The 20,683-nt window shown below is 30.7% G+C and overlaps 1 protein-coding gene across 1 annotated transcript in view; it reads left to right on the forward strand.

The window, feature by feature from the left end:
* Window positions 1–6,205: 6,205 nt before the first annotated feature.
* LOC123659761 (rab11 family-interacting protein 4A) overlaps window positions 6,206–20,683 on the forward strand; it is a 53,828-nt gene continuing 39,350 nt past the window's right edge. Inside the window, exons 1-5 of the mRNA XM_045594938.1 lie at window positions 6,206–6,356; window positions 8,658–8,755; window positions 9,157–9,281; window positions 10,755–10,838; window positions 11,995–12,039. Of these exons, the coding sequence (XP_045450894.1) occupies window positions 6,209–6,356; window positions 8,658–8,755; window positions 9,157–9,281; window positions 10,755–10,838; window positions 11,995–12,039 (500 nt within the window). The 5' untranslated portion in view covers window positions 6,206–6,208. The remainder of the gene's footprint in view (window positions 6,357–8,657; window positions 8,756–9,156; window positions 9,282–10,754; window positions 10,839–11,994; window positions 12,040–20,683) is intronic.

Raw genomic sequence — 20,683 nt, forward strand, 5'->3', positions numbered from 1 at the left:
GTTGTCACATAATGATTTGGCATGTATATTTTACGACCGGCCGCCTGCCTGACATCAACCCTCCTTGGGAATTCAAGCTAAGAAGAAGGATAGGTGAGAAGGATTTATGGGAGAGAAGGATCTGGGGTTACGGATACCAGTGCCACGGATCACGGGGAGGGGTGTGTGACACTAGCAGCTAGAGCAGTCCGGGGTCGCTTACCCGTAGCGGTTCCAACCAGTTATCGGACAGATATCTAGTGGCTCCACCCTCTGGACTAAATAATACAGATTTCCATGACAAATGAACTCTTGACTACTTTCGCATGTATAAACATGGTATAAACAAGTGTTTTTTTTTTTTACAGATAACCTTACTTCAAAAAGCTTAATAAGAGGGTGACACAAATTGGTATGTTATTAATTTTTTAGTCTTAGATTCAATTATTTGAGAATTATACATATCTAGAATAAGACCTGCTTTTATAAAATGCCACTACTGCCTGTGACTTCGTTCGTTGAATAATTACTTGAAAAAAAAAAACGATTTTGAAACATTATTCATTAGTGCTCCGCTCCTATTGATCTTAGTGTGATGATGTGGACAATGAAAGAATTTTTCATATCGGACCAATAGTTCCTGATATTAGCGCGCTCAAACAAACAAACAAACAAAACGAACTCTTCGGCTTTATAATATTAGTATAGATTTATTGTTTAATTGTATAATTAAGATATAGTTATAAATTTTATATAAAATTGTATAATTATTATGATAGAATTCTATTAAATATCTTATTATTGATTCAAAGTATTAGTGCAATGGGTTGCGCAACTAGAGGTCGATGCCATCACCGCACCCGCAGCGGTCTGAAAACTTATTGTTCCTTTATTCTCTTTTAACTTTGCTCAATTCATTTCACTGCCTTTTCATGCTTTTTAACTTTTCATTTTAAATTCTTTTCTGAAAACTTTACGATATATTTTAATGGATTAAGATCATACTGTTATATTAATATTAAAGACCTATTTCTATCACTTCCCTTATTAATATAATTTTAATCTTATAGATATGCTTTTTAATCTGAATCATTACTTAATTAAAAAAGATGAGTTGTGACAAGCTTACATAATAAACTCATTATGGGTACAGATAGTGAAAGTAACGATAAAATCATTTCTAACGTGAATGTTATCATACCTAAAATAGCCTCTGTAACGTCCCATAATGCGGAAGACCCTTCACGATCGATTAAAAAAAGTTACAATCTTGGCGCTTAAATTAGGAAAAATGAATTTGACTAGATTCAAATTTCGAACACCAAGGCCAGTCGAATGCGAGTGAACGTGTGTTCTCGGTCTATTTGGTAAAATTTCATTTCAAGAATGGCATTGGTAACTAGCGGCGTGTTGCAAAAAGCGCTTGTGTGAAACGGAAGAAACTATGTTTCAATGTTTATATTTTTGTAATCTGTATTACACCGGTAAAAACACGTTTTGAAATAGATAATAATTGAAATATTCATCAAGTATAACGGCTTATGTAAATTTGTAAAAGAAAATGACCTCGGCGTTGTTATGAAGTGTATAAAATACAGTTTACAATATTAATTACTTTAGTTTATGCTCTTATATTATTCATAATTATAATTTTCTAACAATATGTACAATACTTTATTGTAGCAGTTAGTAAGTTATTTGCAGACGCTAGGCATGCATAAGTCTTTTCTTCTACAAAACAGAAAACGACTTGACGACTGTAGGCTGGTAAATTTCTACCGAAACATTTCAAAGCTTTAGATAATATACATTTTTAAAAGTCACTTAAAATGACTCACTTACGCCGAGTTGCACGAATTCATACAATTCTTGCGATTAAATTAGTTTAATCACTACTTAAATTTTAATTTTTTATCGTGCAACTCGGCGTTCGTAACTTAGTATGAAAATGAGAAAGAATCTAAAATCTCGAACGTAATTTATAATTCTAATACATTTTTATCTATGTTAAGCCAATAAAAATGTAGAAACTCAATTGAAATTATTACTTTTACCTAGCAAATAGATCGTTTCATCATAAAACAAACAATTAAAAAATTCTTCTCTACTTCAATTGCAAGAAAAGGTCGATACTAACGATCAAAATACTATACAAAAAGCTTTAGCACACAAACAAAATCTATTCATTCATATTTATAAACCTGTAACGTTTCAACGTGTGTACCAAAATCTTAGCAATTTAGAATTAATTTTCACCCAAAACGTAGCAACCCCTACCATTACATTATGAACGGTTACAAATTTTTCGTAATCGTTGACAATAAATGCTTTTTTTTACATGCAGTTCAGCGATAGCACCGTGTTATTACTTGTTGCATAAGAACGACGCGGTGCAGGGCAGTCGACGCTGGCCGTTTGACGTCGACACTGGCCATTTACTTATTCATTAAAAAATAAAACAAAATGTGCGCCAAATTATCTTTCGATATAAATTTTTTAATGTTTATAATATCTAAAAGAGATATGTGTATTTAAAATGGTGTCAGTGAATTAAAATGAATAAAAAAGTTATTTAAATTTAAGTAAGTGCACGGAAAGAAAGTTTGGAATACTTTTTCGAAACTTAATGCGTATACATATGTGTGTGTGTGTATGGGGATGTGGTGGAAATGTGTGAGTTTAAATTTAAGTGAAAATAAGTGTGATATGTTCTATGTAGGTATATCTCAAGGTTAATTGAAACAAATACTTACAATGAATGTTGTAGTCCTTGCAACTTCCACCGTGTAATCTTAAAAGTATTTAAAATTTAAATTACCTATTTACATTTTAAAAGTACGCAAAAGTGATACACTCAGAAATATTTAAAACAAGCTAATAATCAAAATAAATACAAATGTGCAGATACGAAGTACCTGTGCGAAATACCCAATATTTATAGGTTCCTTAAACAATTTTAAAGAATATGGTCATTTAATACATAAAAAAATCTGAATATTTTAAAAGGAGAAAAAAAAATTGAAACTCAATAATTTTATGATATAAAACTAGTCTTGAAATGAAAATTAGAGTGTTGTTCACAGCACCAGGTACATCATTATTATTATGGTATACGATATTTTCTCCCAATAAATTCATACATCTACTTTCAATAAATAGTAATCGGTCTAATAACTCAGATTAGCACGATCTCGTCTTTACTAATTTTATTTTAAATAAATATAGAAGGAAAAGATATTAATTTAAAAATTGTATTTTCATTATCAATCACTTGGATCGGTTCATAAGTGGCATACATATATTTTTTAACCGACTTCAAAAAAGGAGGAGGTTACTCAATTCGATATATTGTATATATTTTTTTGTGTATGTTCGGGGATAACTTCGTCGTTTATGAACCGATTTTGATAATTATTTTTTTTTGTTGGAAAGGAGATATCCCGAGTGTGGTACCATGATAAGGAAACTAAGATCTGATGATGGATACCCAGAGAAATCGAGGGAAACCCTCCAAAATCGTAGTGACGACTAGTTCGTTTGTGCTTGTCGATGTAATTGAAGTCGGTTTTTTTCGTTTGCGAACAAACACAATTATGTTGTCTAGATAAAGATAAAAGATGAATCGAAATATACAGATGAAACACAATATATTATTCAAGAATTGTTGGGCTTTACTATTGATTATTGTAATTATAAATTATAGATATTAATGCTAGTATATGGGTACTTCCGTACGCACTTATATACCTTTTCAGACCGCATTTTATAATCGATACTGAAGTCAAAACCGTGTTTTCTTTATGTCCGTCTGCTAGCACAATAAAGCTATTCAATGAATTTCAATAATTCTGGTGATTATTTAACTAGTTACAATTGTTATCTCGATATTCAAAACTGTTTCCCTAAGACAAGGGACGTAATGTTGAAATTTTTATTGGCGAACAAAGTCGCCGGTATACGTAGTATGCAATAAAAATGCTTATTCGTTATTACATAGTGTTTCGATATAAAAATGTTTGCTTAACAAATCGGTCGCAAGGAAATTACGTCCAACGCCGTTTTTATATTCCTGTCTTATAAAAATAATTATTACTCATAACGTACAGACACGCAAAGGTATATCTAATAACGGTTATTTTATTTTTGTAACAACCGTAACACGACATTCTACCGATAACCTCACTATCTATAATATTGATATAATTAGTTACAACACCTTCCGTTATAGCACATACAACATACTCTAATAATTAATTTCTGTTTACATTATTGTTCCTTTATCTTAGTAAATAAAAAAAAATTATTCAATGATAAATAGAAAATAATATTTTGTTGATAAAAATTACACGTCATCATTGCAAGCAGTCAAGCAGTAATCATCCGCATCAATCTCCTTCGAGTCTTGTTCATCTTACGTTAAATTAGCGAAGTCGTCGGTAATATTTATCTGCACTAGTAGAGGCAATTAATATTATGTACTGTTTTAGAAATTTTGTTATAATTTTAAAGCAAGAGAATTAATGTGTTGACTTTATCTCAATTACTTCAAGAAAAACCTAACTGATTCCAATTTTTTTTAGTAAATTATTATTTTATTTATTTTTAATTAAATACGTTTTAGAAACTATTAATTATATAGTTATTGAGTAGAAACATAGAAACAAAGTAGAACTGCCCAGATACGAAATCTAAAAATACAGGATAAACTTATCAACAAAAAATAACAACAAAATAATTCTCAATTATATATTAAACTTATATCAGTAACATATTACATATTATATCTAATACTAAACAGCTTGCGTGCTTGTGTCGAAGAACTCATTATATTAGTTAATGTAGGAAATAATTGTATTTGCTCGCAAACGAAAAAAAACCGACTTCAATTACATCGATAAGTAATACAACGTAGGTAGACGAAAAAATAGTCAAGTAAAAACGCGTTATCAAAGATTCATAAAGTTGTAGTCAGATCTCGATGAAATTTAAATGTGACCACATGATAAACATCAGCTTTCGATTAAATTAAAAATCATCAAAATCGGTACACCCAGTAAAAAGTTATGCGGTATAATTGATAATATGAAAAATTAACAAGATATACAGAGATTCTTTTTTCTTCTCAACCATAACTCAAGCACTCGACATTTCGAAACTAATAGTAAATTACGTATTTAGTTACGGTTAAAATTATGTGATTAATAAATAATCGTAGACGTCTTTGTCCAATCAAGCAAAGTGGACCGAGTCTGCAACGTGATATTTCTTAAGATGCCTGTGCAGAGAGCGTGAAGCCTTCTACAATGTGTGAAAACAGATTGTCAACAATTAAAAACATTTTAATACAATGTCTTTTAAATGAAAGTTTGGTTTCGACTTTCGATTAATGAAAATGCACTTAACCTAAATGAAAAAGTGCACGATTAAAAACGTAATCGCAAACTCTCTTAAAACTATGAATACGAATGATAACAATGTTCGTGTTGGATATTGAAAATAAATATAACAAATAGTATTCTTCAAACTATTCTTAACATTAAAACAAATACACGTGAATTTAAGAAACAATAAAAGTGCTTAATCTCAACCAAACTGAAAGAAACGTGAGTATATAGTTTAAGTAGGATTTTTAGACAGTATAAAAATTCGTAATGCGCCCAGGAAGCTCCATTAGTAGAGTTCAAAGTAGATTGTAGCCAAAAATCACACGCTCAAAATAAAACAGTCAACTTGCTTAAAATTTATTTATGGCGACTACAATTACAATTTTAACTACAACCTCTTAAAGAATTGATGATAGTAAAATTGATTATTACACAATATTTCATTACGGAACGAAAGTAAAAATGCATTGATTAAATTTGCGATAGCTGTACCAGTCGTACGTTTTACTGTGAGACCTGATAACACAGTTCTTTATCAGATTTCCTGACTTAACTTTACAATAAACCACACTGATAAGATTGAACTAAGAGTAAAGAGAGATAAGTAGACATTTTAAAGGAATTTTAAGAATGATAAAGTATTTGTGTTAAAAAATAAATGGTTAATTTAATAATCTATAATGTTTCATTTAAAAGCTAGATTTCATAAAATTTAAACCCTTAATTGAATTAGAAAAACCTAAGAATGGATACATAATAAATAAAAGAATTATACAATGCTATGTGAAATTGTGTTCAAGGAATTATTAAAAACCCGTAACAGTACGAATGTAGAACTATTATCAATGTTGACTTATATGTCAGAGTTTGTGATTGTGCTGAAAAGTGATGCACTCGATGCTGCTCGACTGTTAGAGGCGTGGTGGAGAGCCTTTCTGCTGCTCGCGAGACTGTTCCTTCACTGCTGCCGACTTCTTAACCAGGTGCTTTATGGTAGGCATAATTTTAATGAGTAAACTTTATATGTACTTGAACTATATTAGTTGGAACATCAAACACGTTTTTTATGTAAAATAATTTTTCGTTATCTTAGTTGAATCCACTTCTTATTTTATTACAATATGTTATATATATAGCACATGAGTTCACGTTAATTTTTTCGTAAACTTGTGGAGGCCTATGTCCAGCAGTGGACTGTATAGGCTGTAATGATGATAATGATGATGTTATATATATATATATATATATATATATATATATATATATATATATATATATAATAAAAAGATTTTATATATATAAATATATTTAAATAAGTTCAATTTCTCTTTATTTTATATCTTGTGCTTCATTGAAACATGTCCATAATATATTAATGATAAGACAAAACAGTCTCTCATTACTAATATAAAAAAATACAAATGTTATATTAACTAAATTATAATTTCCTAACCTACACACATTCTAAAAAGCTGCAATTAATGTCGAGCCTCTTTATCAATACTAAGTAGCCAAATTAGATTAAAAAAGATTAACCTGCTAGACACGCTAAGGTGAATCGCCAGCACATTCACCAGACCGATAAAATAAGATTAATAAAAAATATGAATTAAAATAACGAAAATGGTGCTACTCTTTACAACAGATTATTTTCAGCTGTTTATAATGGCATTTGCTATGAGCGTGGCTCGAACTTCAGGCGATTTATTAAATAAAAGACTTGTCTAGTAAAGCTGGGACGTGGTCTGGTACTGAAAGAATTGTTGTATGTTAGAAATGTCGTGTTTACTTGCAATAAGTAACACATCCTCCACTGCATCTTCACGCTAATTCACTATAGTGATTAGTGACAGCAATTATCAATCTTATATTACATAAGAAATTATGGATGTCGTACGTAATATTATCCGATCATCAAATATAACATGCTATGTTAATTTTTCTTGGTAATTAGTATGTACAAAGTCATTGTTACAAAATGAAAACTGATAAACTGTAAGTAATAAATCGTGTTTTAAATCCTAATTAAATTACTTACGGTAGTGAATTAAGTTGAATGGTCTTGGAACTACTTAAGTCTATTTTATAATAGTTTATATATTAGAGTTATTATCGATATTCTATACTAATATTATAAAGAGGTAAAGTTTCTAACTTTGTTTGTTTGTAGGGGGTATTATTCGCAAATACTAATCCGATCACGAAAAGTCTTCTACTAACAGAAAGCTACACTATTCAGGAGTGACATTGAACACAAAATTCATTGAAAAATCTTCTATATAAAATTCTCGTGTCACAATCGTGTTAGTTACAATACTCCTCCGAAACGGCTGGACCGATTTTTATGAAATTTTGTGTGCATACTGGGTAAGTCTGAGGATCAGCCAACATTTATTTTTCATACAGCTAAGTTATAAGGGGAGGTGGGGGGGAATTAAGGGGATTTAATAACATATAATATGGCAATGCGTCTTCGGTGCGACAAAGCCAATACTGCGGTCACCAACCCGCCTGCCCAGCGTGGTGACTATGGGCATAACACGAGTTCACGTTATTTTTGTCGTCAACTTGTGAAGGTCTATGTCCAGCAGTGGACTGTATAGGCTGTAATAATAATATGGCAAAACAATGTTTGCGGGTACAGCTAGTAGTCAATATAAGGTTTATTATCTTGTTAAAATAATAATTTGTATGAACCACTAGAAGAAGCATATTTTCAGTCTATTGCCTTTACATCTCAATGGGGATTTCATTCAATTATTATTTCATTGACTATTAGTTTATTATTTTACAATATGCCTAACAAACAGTTATTTCAAAATTAGCTTTAAGCATAATTAATGATTCTTAATGATTTATGATATATTAGTTATTTGTACAATTATAGATAGTCTTAGAAGAATGTTAGAATTTTATCCGATTTACTGATAAAAATAAAGGTGATTGCTACTAAATGCGACTGTTCGTAATTATCAATGTACGAATGCGATAAAAATGAAAAGATTTCTTATCAAGAATATCAGCATGTTTAATTATTTCAAATCAGTCCAACAATGATAAGAAACGTACGTAACGACGACAGAATCTTAACGTATAATTACTTACAATACGAAAACACTTTTCAAAATGTTTTGAATACATATTAAAAACTGCTCGCCATTTTATGAACTTTTATATTACTTGTGGTACTTGAAAAATCAAAGAAATTTTTTATTTAATTATTTCTATGTAAAGTAATGATGTTGCAGTGTTAAAGTATATCATTTTAATAAATGTGTATTATTTCATTTTCAGAAACCAAAGTGCCTGAGGCGGTCATGATGGCGCCCAGCGTGTTTCAGAGAACTAAGTCGCCGCGCACCTCCCCAGGGAACATGCCTAGAAAATTACAGGTAATATAGTCTTATAGTTGATAGTCAAAAACGTAAACCGGTTAATGTATAATGTTTAGCATTTTAGTACGTCATAGGGAAATCCCAAAACAAGTGAGATACAAGGAAAATCGTGGTAATCGAAGTAGAATTCTTGTTGTCTAAACAATTTTTTTTTTGTTATGATTGAAATCTTCTTCAAAATAAACAATAAATTTTAATATTTTAATATTTTTTGACAATTTATTTACCTATATATAACAGATATGTATATATCCATTCAAATCTATCAAAATAAAATGATCATTCAGCCTGTAACGTCCCACGGCTGGGTAAAAGGGCCTCTTTCTCAAGGTAGCCGCATATAATAGTTATTATAAGTATTTAGTTAAATGTAAATTCTGTAAAACTTTATCTTTCAGAACGGCACAGAAACCGGGAGTCAGTCGGTCGCGACGGCGGACTCCAGTCCCGGCAACTCAATGTCCGACGCCGAGAACTTCGAGTGCTACGGTGAAGCGGACGCTGACGCACCCGCGGCTAACACGTTAGTTACAGAATCATTCATTATTTAATTTACTTTTAAAATTTAATAGTTCAAATAATAGTTTAAGTTTTGAGATACGACTGAGAAGCGAAGCGAATATTGAAACGAAAATTGATATATAAAATAATAACCATGAATATAAAATTTTATGTGATATGTTCGTGACATCAAAAGTTACGTTAGGCTACACGAGTGGAGGGAGGGGTCTAAGAAGGCCTAAAATATGACCACGTGGTTTGTGGGTGCTCCTTTACCAAAATTTCTAAGAATTATGTAAACATTGACAATGAGTAGAGATTAAATTCGCGACCCTTTGGGCAACAATAAATTGTTGAAAACACAATTTTAATTTTTATTTCCAAATTATCTTACTTTCACTTTCTTGGGAATAATTTAAGAAAAACAAATATATCATATTCTAGACAATATTGTAATTTATTAAAATCTGAACATATTTTTAAAATACAATAAAATACCTACGTAATAAAATTACAAAAATACGTATAGCTTATACTTGACAATAATAAAAAATTAATTGTAAGTTAGTGGCTTAAGCGTGGTTAACTATAAAATTTAAGACGCTGTCAATTTCATTAAATGCTTAACCAGAATAATTTAAGGATTATAAAATGCTTAAAAATATATTAGGTTTAGTCACGTATAAATAGAAAATATTAATAAAATTTCCGACTTACTATTTAAATGTAAGAAAAATGACCAAAAAAAACGATACTACACAAATAATATACTCAAATCTTTATGAATAGATTAAGATCGTCTGAAATACTTAATACATAAAATTAAAACTTCATTAACTTCATAAAGTACTCGTGTTATTACAGTAAGAAGCGATAAAGGCAATAAATATACAATAGGTCGTTGATCTCTCAAAGGCGGTATAAGTTTTACGAGCTTACGGCACTACCCTCAACTTGAAGTTCACCAACCCGAATACTATAATATTCTAAATGAGTCGTATTAAATATTAAAAATGCTAAGGACTAGATGTCGCCGGCAGTTTCATTTGCATCGACATTTTATTTTCTAGACGATCCGTACGAAATGAAAAAATACGAAAGTTTTAAAATTACAGAAAACGTAAAGATTACTTTAAACTACAAGCGTTTAACAGTTATCAAATACAGTACAACGTCTGTCGGGTGATCCGACTGATTGGTTGTAGTATAATATAAAAACATAAATAAATCTTTCTTGCTGATTACAATAATTTTCTTGTTATTTAATAATGAATACCTATTTATTACTGACGATCGGTTCTCTAACGACGGCTTATCTTTCGACAACAGCATCTTCCAAAGATTTCCAACTTCAAGTTAACTCGGAATCATAGTATTTTTAGTACTTTCTCAGTTTGACCATTACAAACAAAGAACAACATCTTTCCTCATTTCGATATTACTTACAATTTAAAATTAAATTTTTTAAAAAATTAATTCATTTCTCTGTCAACAGATTAGAAAACGGTTCCAGAAGTCCAGGTAATCAGTTGAACCGTCACTCTTGGACGAGGACCAGTCTCAGGCGGACACCGCCCAGGTACGTACATAATTGGATACGCACTAAATCTCTACGTTCAATAATTATTTGTCCGTGGGAAAATAAATTCATTTAGGACAAATTGAGTTAGGGTACATCGGGAAATATTCAGCTCAAAATCTGGAAAAGCCCGACTGGGGAAGCATCTCAACCTTACAGAAGTTCATAGAAGATCTAAACAATTCTGCTCCCAAGTAGTATTGTGTTCCTGTGGTGAATAAGGTAGAGAGCTCATGGGGATGGTTGGGGGTAGTCTATAGGTTACAGTTTAATATTAAAAAAAAAAAATTTTACCCATGAATTACATAAATAAATTGATTGGTTAAATAAATTCACAGTTTTCCTAATAGGTAGCTTAACCGTCTGAAGGGTTTTTCATACCACTTACTATATAATTCTGACGTTCTGTAGAGCTTTAAAGGGTGATAAATTCGATACGAATGACTATAATATCTGCATGCCTTAGAATATTTTATAAAAGTTTTCTTTATGAGGTATTTACTAAGCAGAAATTTTTTTTCTTATCCGTATTTTCTATCCAAATTTTTCGTCTCCTATTTATTTATGTTATAAACTAGTTAATTTTATTAAGGCATATCTGTTTAGTTTATTTTTTCCTGTTTTAGTAAGTTAGTAATTCGAAATGTATTTTCACAAGAATTAACGAAGAGGAAGTCTAAAATCACAATTGCGATTCTTATCTAGTACCTAAATATGACATATTTGCTTTTAGTTAGAACTACTTTTGCCACATTTATTAAATTTATTCGTTAACTATTTAGACAATAACTTATACGTACCGTTCGAATCCGGCCTCAGATAATAAGATCTTCGATTATTTTTGTGAATTTTTTTTCTACTTCTCTACTAATTTGGTAGTATAGCCGAGCTCTCATATTCCAAAAAAAAAAACTATTCGTTTTGACTTACGAATTGTGCGATTTCGATGTCGTGTTTGAAGTTAGTTTATGATTACAAAATATGGTCAATTTTGGAGATGTTGATTTCAAAGTTGGCTAATGAGCAAAACGAATCGTTTTTTTGAATATAGGAACGATATTTTAGTATTGTTTGTTACATTGCTTGTCTAGTTTTGTGTTTATTTCCGCTCTATTTTCTTTGCGTTCGCTTATCGTTTTTATGTTATCTTCCGTAGCCATCAAGAAAACCTACCGCATCGACGATGGGGCTCCATGCGACAGTAAGCTTTTGTTTTTTGTTTTTTTTTTTTTTTTGCATGGTGTTAAGTTAAATCTATGCACGTTTTTTAACGTATCTTTTAGTCTATCTCAATAAGTGTGCTTTTAATTTTGTAGTTTATAAGTTGACTTATTTTCAGTAGTGTAGGTTAAATTATATTCATAACGTTCGGTAATTACTATATGGAAAAGTTTCTTGTAATTGTATTTATCCATTTTTATATATTCAACAAATGGTACAACTGTACTACTGTTTAGATTAACAAAAACTTCACGAAATCGTTCAAATTCCATAAATTTGACTACTGAAAACTAACATTGTTTCTTTATAGATTGAATATTAAGCAATTAAAAAAAAATAACTACAAATAAATTGATTTTTTGTAAAATCATAAGATCTCGTCAAATCAAAATTAACATGAGTCAATTAATTGTTATTCAATTAATTGACTCTTGTTATTTTGTTTCACAAGAGAATTGGATTGAATTGATAAAAAAAAATTAAACTACTCCATAAACAATATGCGTATATTTAAATTAACTCCTATAAATAACGTGTAGTTTCCTCGTGCCACAAACCCAACATTTACAAACAGATGTACATAACTATTTAGGAGGTTATTAATAGCTGCGTGTGACCTTTGAACTTTGCTCTGTAGGTCGGTGAAATCGTAACACTATAGTGTAAAGAGATTATCTGTGAGTCACATCTGAATCGAAATAACTTAAACACATTACATACATATACCTATATGATCAATATGAAATATAATTTGTGACTCATTTTTATAATGTGCTAAGCATATTGTATATGATACTAAAATGATGGAAATATTTCTATTGTTATTTAAATTTTATTTAGCAATAATTAAGTTACAACAAATAGATTTAATTATATTTCAGATTTACTCATTGATAATATTGTTTAGAAGCAATACAATATACTTACCTGTTAAATGTTAAAATTGTGTTTGAACATTTCAAATAACTTTTGGTTTATCATTAAACAACTACCTAATCTAAGCAATAAATTTAGTTCATAAAAAATTACATAAATTATTTTCAACATAAAAAATAAATAATATTTGTGTTTGCTCGCAAACGAAAAAAAAAAAAACTATTTCAATTACATCGACAAGTAATACAACGTAGGTAGACGAAAAAAATTGTCAAACAAATACCCGCATTATAAAAGATACCTAACTCAAAAAGTACCTACTTGTCAGATCTCGATTAAACTTCAATGGGACTTCGATTAAAAAAAAAAACATTAAAATCGGTCCACTAAAAAAAGTTACAGGCGTATTGAGGACCTCCTCCTTTTTTGAAGTTGATCAAAAATTGTTTGTTAACCTGTTTGTATGATCCAATTAAAAGTTGATCCTCACTATCAAATACCACATTACATGTAACAATTAAATTAATTTTTTATCCCATAGAATAATGAGCTTGTGACTTGAGGCAGAACGTTATAAAAAGTCAATTGTATCCGTCTCGAACCTACGTTCGTGTTATCCTCAAATAAGTAAAAACTTTTTGCATATATCCTACACTTATTGCAAGACTATTGTTACTCGGTGATTTTGCGTATTTTAGTTAATGAAACGATGGAAATGATTTTTAGTTACAAACGGTGTCTGTTTTTTTTTGTAAATGTTTGTCTATTTATTCTTCGAAAACTTTTCAGTGATCGAAGATTAGGAGGTATTATAATATTTATAGTAATATCTAATATATAAAATTCTTGTGTCGCGATGTTTGTTGCAAAACTCCTCCGAAACGGCTGGACCGATTTTTATGAAATTTTGTTTGCATATCATGTCGGTCTGAGAATCGGCCAACATCTATTTTTCATAAAGTTAAAGGGGGGGGGGGATTAAGGGGGTCAGCTAGTGATTAATAGTATTCGCAACGAAATAGACATCTCATCTAGAGATGCCACGAATAGTAATTTGGCCGAATACCGAATACCGAATGTTCGGCGAGGCTCTTGGCCGAAGCACCGAACATTCGGCAGCCGAATATTCGGCCACACTTAGTACTTTTCACGGGCGACAAGACACAACTCGTCACCGTACGAGTTTAAACTTGCATCGCTGAAGTACCTAATACGTTTGGTAGGCGCGGGCGGTTTTGTTTCATAATTTCATTTTTCATTGATTGTTGGTGCATACGTACGTACTGTATACTAAAATATAACATTTAATGTGATTGATTACCATAAGAAATATCACCGTTTGTTCGAGAAAAGCAAAATGAATCAATTTAATAAAAAATCGCCTATTTGGAACTATTATAAAATTTATAGTGAAGACAATAAACTGGCAGTTTGTTTGTTGTGATTATTTCTTACCACTGGTAGATTTTAAATATTAATTTGTTAGTCCTTTTTTGGTTAAATAAATATCTTTGTGAGTAATATTTTGAGTTTTTTCATAATTTATTTGGTAATAAATTATGAAAAAACTCAAAAAAAAAAGGAAGTAAATCTATTTATCACGATTTCACGCCCAAACTGCTGAACCGATTTAAATGAAATTTGGTACACAGATACTCTAGAGCCTTAGAAAGGACATGGGCTATAATTTACGCGAGGTCGCGGAAAAACAGTAGGAAATAAAAAAATTGCTATTCGCTATTCGGTATTCGGCCAAATGGTTAACCATATTCGGCCGAATACCGAATAGCGAAAAAAAGAGGCCGAATAGCCGAATACCGAATAATTGCCGAATATTCGTGGCATCTCTAATCTCATCCATATGTGATTGCTCCGTTAGTGATTTATTAAATGTTAGAAGCAAATATTTGCCGCGTTTTGTACACAAACATTAATAAACTGTTAATTGTAAAGAGTTTTTATTGTGCTATTAGTTTTTTTCACCCATGAGTTCACGACGTTTTTGGTGCGACCTTGTGGAGCCCTATGTCCAACAGTGGACTGTAATAGGCTGAAATGATGATGATGATGATTAGTTTTTTAACGCTTATGTGTTTGTATGTCAGTAATATTTATTTCGAGAAACAATCGCTACGCTTCAGTCTGTAATATCCCACTACTGGGCACCTATTACCCATGCAGGAGAAGGATCAGAGCTTAATCCACCACGCTGCAGGTTGCACAGTGCGGGTTGGCGGATTTAGATGTTAAATTGCTAGATACGCATTGAACTGTTGCATACAATCGAAGTATATTAAATTCAATTTTTAAAATAAATTATATAGGTATAAATTGTAGTTTGAGCTAAGAGAAATTAATATCATCATGTATTTTAAGAAAAGACAGTTTAAATTATTATTTTATAACTAGCTGTATTCTGCGCGTGTTGTTACGCTTTTTTTGGTCGTACCAACTCGAAAACCTTTGTGGGCTCAACACTTCGCTGAAGATCATGACATTATCAAATGCATAATGCAAGTTTACGATTCTATAAAGGACATACAGACAAACATTCATTTTTATATATATAGATGAAAGCTTCATTGTTACAGTTATAATTACGAATCCAAATTATTATACTACGTGACTCAATAAGTCTATTGACGAAATCTTACAAAATAATTATTTATATTACAATAGGTTGATATTGATAGATGAAATAATTTGAATTAAATCTATTAAAGTTACTAATTACTATTCATATTTATATTAATTAATGACTACGTAAAAATGGATTTTAAGCTCTGCGCGTTTTTATTGAATTTTTATTTATAAGCTGTGAAAATTAATTTAAAAGTTTTACATATTTATAGTTTCAAACTTATTGTAAACCAATGAAACAAAGTTTTACGTATTTTTAGTTTCAAACTAATTGTAAAATGAAGAATCAAATTTCATAACTTCCAGTTTTGAACAAAATGTAAGTATTATAAAAGTAATTTATTATCTTTTGAATTTCTTAACCTCCGTTTCGCGTTGTATAATGTCCGTGATTTTAGTCTCTATTCTATATTATTATTTATAAGTCATTTCTGTATTTTATAACGTAACGATTGTGCACCAATGAACAAAAACTTGAAAGAAATGTTTTTCAGTGGTCTAATATCGTTATTACAAACAAAAACTTTATAATAAACGAATACATTGAAATAGCGGTTACGACATAACTTCAATTTAAGTTAAAGTTTTTGTACACAATTTGGCAACTTTTCAGTCCAGCGTCCTTGCGTCGTTGTCTCGTGTTTGCCCAACACACAACAGTTTACATTCCAACAATCGAAATAATGTTGATGTTGCGTCACAGACGGTCAGATCGTAATTGTGGCTAGAGACTCTAAATACGGTCATTTAACCTGACCCACAACACCGCTATATTTCCGTTTTTCACTAATTGTTACTATCTAGTTTCTAGTGAGTTGTTGCGACACAAGTAAACATTTCTATTCTAAACAAAAAATAATAAACCAAGGTACGTTCTGGGAAGGTTTTTAAATATAAAAAATATGCAGTGTAAACAGCGTGTCATGAGTATAAGTAAATTATTTATATAACTTGTATAAAAATACTTGGAAGTAAGTAATAGTTAATGGTGAGAAGTAACGTTTCTTATTTGACTTTTGATTTCATAAAAATCAAAAATACAAGTCTTTCACTAAAGTACCATACTCAAACTGTGCACTTAGGGAATATTTTATCACGGTACATAGAAAGGTACCCAGGTAATAAAGTATAAAATAAGAAATGTTGCATATTGTTTGGTTTATTGATTCGTTTTGCTCGACCTTATTCACACACATTTCCTTCCTACGTTCTAAATATAGACGCTAAATGGTTACACTTTGTGTACTTCTTTTAACCCTGGTATTAGAACTTTTGTAGCAATTGCGTCTTGTGGCAAATCTCAAGAACCTATGATAGGTACATAATAAAATTCGTTTTGCACGAACAAAATTTCATCACCTTCAGGGTAACATTCATACGTGCAGTTTTATTTTAGTGTTACAGTTCTTTAGTTGAATTTACTTGTGTACGAGATACGTATTTTATAAATTAAAACATTAATACATAAATTAAGACGATCATAAAATATTTCACAAAAGAAATTTTATTCATATAAAAAAAGTTGTGATGTGGCGGTTTTGAATCAAGAAAGTGAGCCAATGTTCCAGCTCGATACTTTTCTAAGACGCTCTAAATAAAAGAAGTTTCTAATTCAATAAAAACAAAGACCATTATCACTTGACTCGTGTAAATAATGGCCTACAGTACTTCTAAGTGACATGACAGTCACTATTAGAGACAGTTTGTAATGATGTTGGTATATTAAGCTATTTCTTCCGATGTAACTATTACTGCAATTTGATACAGTTACACAAAAAAGACAGCTGAAAGTAATTTTTAAAAGTTACTAAACTTATTATTTTCTGCTCTAAAAACGCGGTTTGAAATTAATGTTAATGTGATTGTGATAAAATTTGATAAAAATAAGTATAGGAATTTATATATTTCATATATTCGACAACCGTCCAAGTTACAAATGGAAACAGTAAGAGGAATACGCTTTGTTTATAAAGCAAAAAGCATTTTCCAAACTCGATGTCATATATTTATTGTTTCTTTTTCTACCGTCAAAAATTTATGACAATAAACATGTCACTCGCCGTTAAAAAACACGACGTAGCACTGCGCGCTATTCTATTTCTTCGCGGACAGTCGGACAGTCATCGTGCACAGCCTGCGTCCATCCGCGGACTGCTTGATAATTTAATAACGGCCAGTGTTTCGCAGTCGACCAATGTGGATAATTCATGCCTTGCCATGTAGCCTGCCCACCATTACGTTTGTTGATGCCGTGATGCCGTGATGCGTCAGTCCATCGCGACCACTCGTATATTATACAGCACGCGCGTTAAATATAATTCGAAAATCGTATATAGTGATGTAAAAGAATTATTATTTTAAAGTATTGTGCATTACCGATTAAAGTGTGCCACGTGCCTGACAACAAGTGATGTAGGTAATTGAAAAGTATGTGTCGTGTTGTACGTCCACGCCATTGAGACCGGCTTACGAGAGTAAAATTATAATCGGTGTAATTTTATTTGTAAAGCTGGAGCGACAGAATAGCCACATGCATTACAGAAAGCGACCCTACAGGTTAGATGTACTTTACATGATAAAATATTGGTTATAGTGATTATATTCGTTTTAATTTAATCCTCTGTTAAGTTTTAATTTTTTTCTTCTACTAAAGCCTTTATTTACATTCTTTGTGTGATTATCTTGAATTATATAAAAACAGAATTAAATTAGAAAACAAATACTCATAATACTTTATTGAATTCCTTAATCCCCAGTCACGACCCCGTTACAGATTCATTGTTGTTTCATTACGAGAATAAATTAAAATACACAGTTCTAATTTTTTGAATATTATTTCCTTTTTTCTACTTTTGACCTCACTATTTACGCTCTAATTACAAATTATCAAAATAATCGCACTTAAAAAATACGTAAGTATTTATTATTTTAACGGGTAATTATTTCACAATCTCGAGGACATGATATAAATTAATTTAAATGTTGTTTATAAAATTATTTAAACAAAATATGTGAAGCTTTAACGAATTTTTAACAATAGTAAAATTTACATACAATAGGTGGTACTACTAACACAATTTTCGTAAATATAAATTTTATTCGTCATTATAATTTTTAATATAGGTACGATTCGTTTTATTAATCTGTTTTCCGCGTCATCTGTATATCTTTTATAGTCAGTCACCACTAACAACGTAACAATATATACGCATGGGTATTTTATAGTGTCCATTCTATTGTTCGGCAAGCAATGGTGTCCAACACGCGATGGCAATGGACTCTTAAATTGAGTCGCAAACTATAAAAAAATCAATGGTGAAAACTTTTGTTTTTATTTTTTTTAAACAACTTAACATCTACAGAACTTATGTATAATAAATATATAATTAGTAATTACCTAAAAATGGTTTAATTTTAAGTTAAATCATAATATATATATATATAACTCGCTGTTATAAAATGTGTCTTAAAATACAAATGATACTTTCTAATGTTAAAAATTTAAATATTTCACAACTTACTTTTATATTATTATTTAGTATATAAAAATATAAAACAAATAATACGAATATCGCGCACGCATCACTTTTTGATATCAGCGAAGCGTCACAGACAATTACCAAAAGAGAAAATGGCTAACTGCTAAGTATCAAAATTCTGTAACAACATGATGAATAACGATAACACACGCATTCTAAATCAGTTTGTCTCGCTCGTTGCACTAATTAATTTAATTTTAATATATCACGTTTTATCTAAATTAAAATAACTCTAAGGGCCGGTTTAATCGTTTGTGCATAAAGTTTATCCAGCACATAAGCTACGAATAGACTTTAACAGCAGGAGGAAGAATGGGCCTTTAGGACCTGTTTCTCCTCAATTAATAAACTGAAACTTAGATTTGTGTTTACGAATAGAAATACCTATTTCATAACTGTAGTTGAATTCGATGAAAAAAACGAATACTATTATCAAATACTTTTATCTGTTGGACACAGTTATTCGTCAAATGGTGTATTTAACAATCGATGAAACAGGCCCTTAATAAATTAAAATACATTTATGAATATACCAACATAATAAATATACATAAAAAAACTCTCTACAGTCCTATTTTTATTACGTAATTGGGCAACGCTTCAGCCTGTAATATCCCACTGCTGCTCCCACTCTTTCCCCATGTAGGAGAACTATCAGAGCTTAATCCACCACGCGGCTCCAATGCGGGTTAGCGGATATGCCCTACTATGAGTAACGATCGCTATCAGGTGTACATGATAACAACCGGTATCGACGGCTTAACGTGCTCTCCCAGGCACGGTGGGGAGATCCACGAGGACTGCACAAACACCCAGACCACGACAAACATCTGTATGGCCAATAGAAATGTTTGTCATCTGCGGGGATCGAACCCGCAACCGCTAGCGCAACAGTTACAAACCAGTGCTGTGACCGTTAAGCCAACGCGTCGTTAATTGTGCAACAATGACGTATATTTGAAGTGCATTTTTTGATGATTGATAAAATCTAAAAACCGCGTTACATAGAAATACCAAATATTATACAAATATTAAAATCCTGTATTTATTTATAAACAATTTACTTCGAGGCATGTTATTATTACCGGTAAATTAATAAACAACCAAGTTATTTGTCAATAGATACTTAATAAATATACTTATTCGCTTATTTATTTAATGAATTATATAATATGAAATAGAATACAATAATCGAAATAAAAGTAAAAGCAACTTCACGCGTTCAATGTCCGGAGACGTACCTACAACAATGCAGTTCAGAACGTACTAAGTTACATAATTTTTTAATTATGTCGTAAACGTACAGTCGTAGAATGCGCTTTCAAATCATATTTAAATAATAAAAATACTAATAAGAAGAAGATAAAAATATATACAGGTTCTTTTTTCACTGCGCTTTATCAAAACATAAATGCTATATTAAATACTATAATAATAGTACCCAATGAACATTATGCAAATTCGATTAATCATAATTTACAGAGGCTATCGATAGTTGTTACATTACTAAAGTAATTTCAACAATATTAATGGATTTACGCCGAGTTCCACGAAAAGAAATTAAAATTT

This window comes from Melitaea cinxia, chromosome 14 (genome assembly GCF_905220565.1).
Source record: "Melitaea cinxia chromosome 14, ilMelCinx1.1, whole genome shotgun sequence".
In the NCBI taxonomy this organism is placed as follows: Eukaryota; Metazoa; Arthropoda; class Insecta; order Lepidoptera; family Nymphalidae; genus Melitaea; species Melitaea cinxia.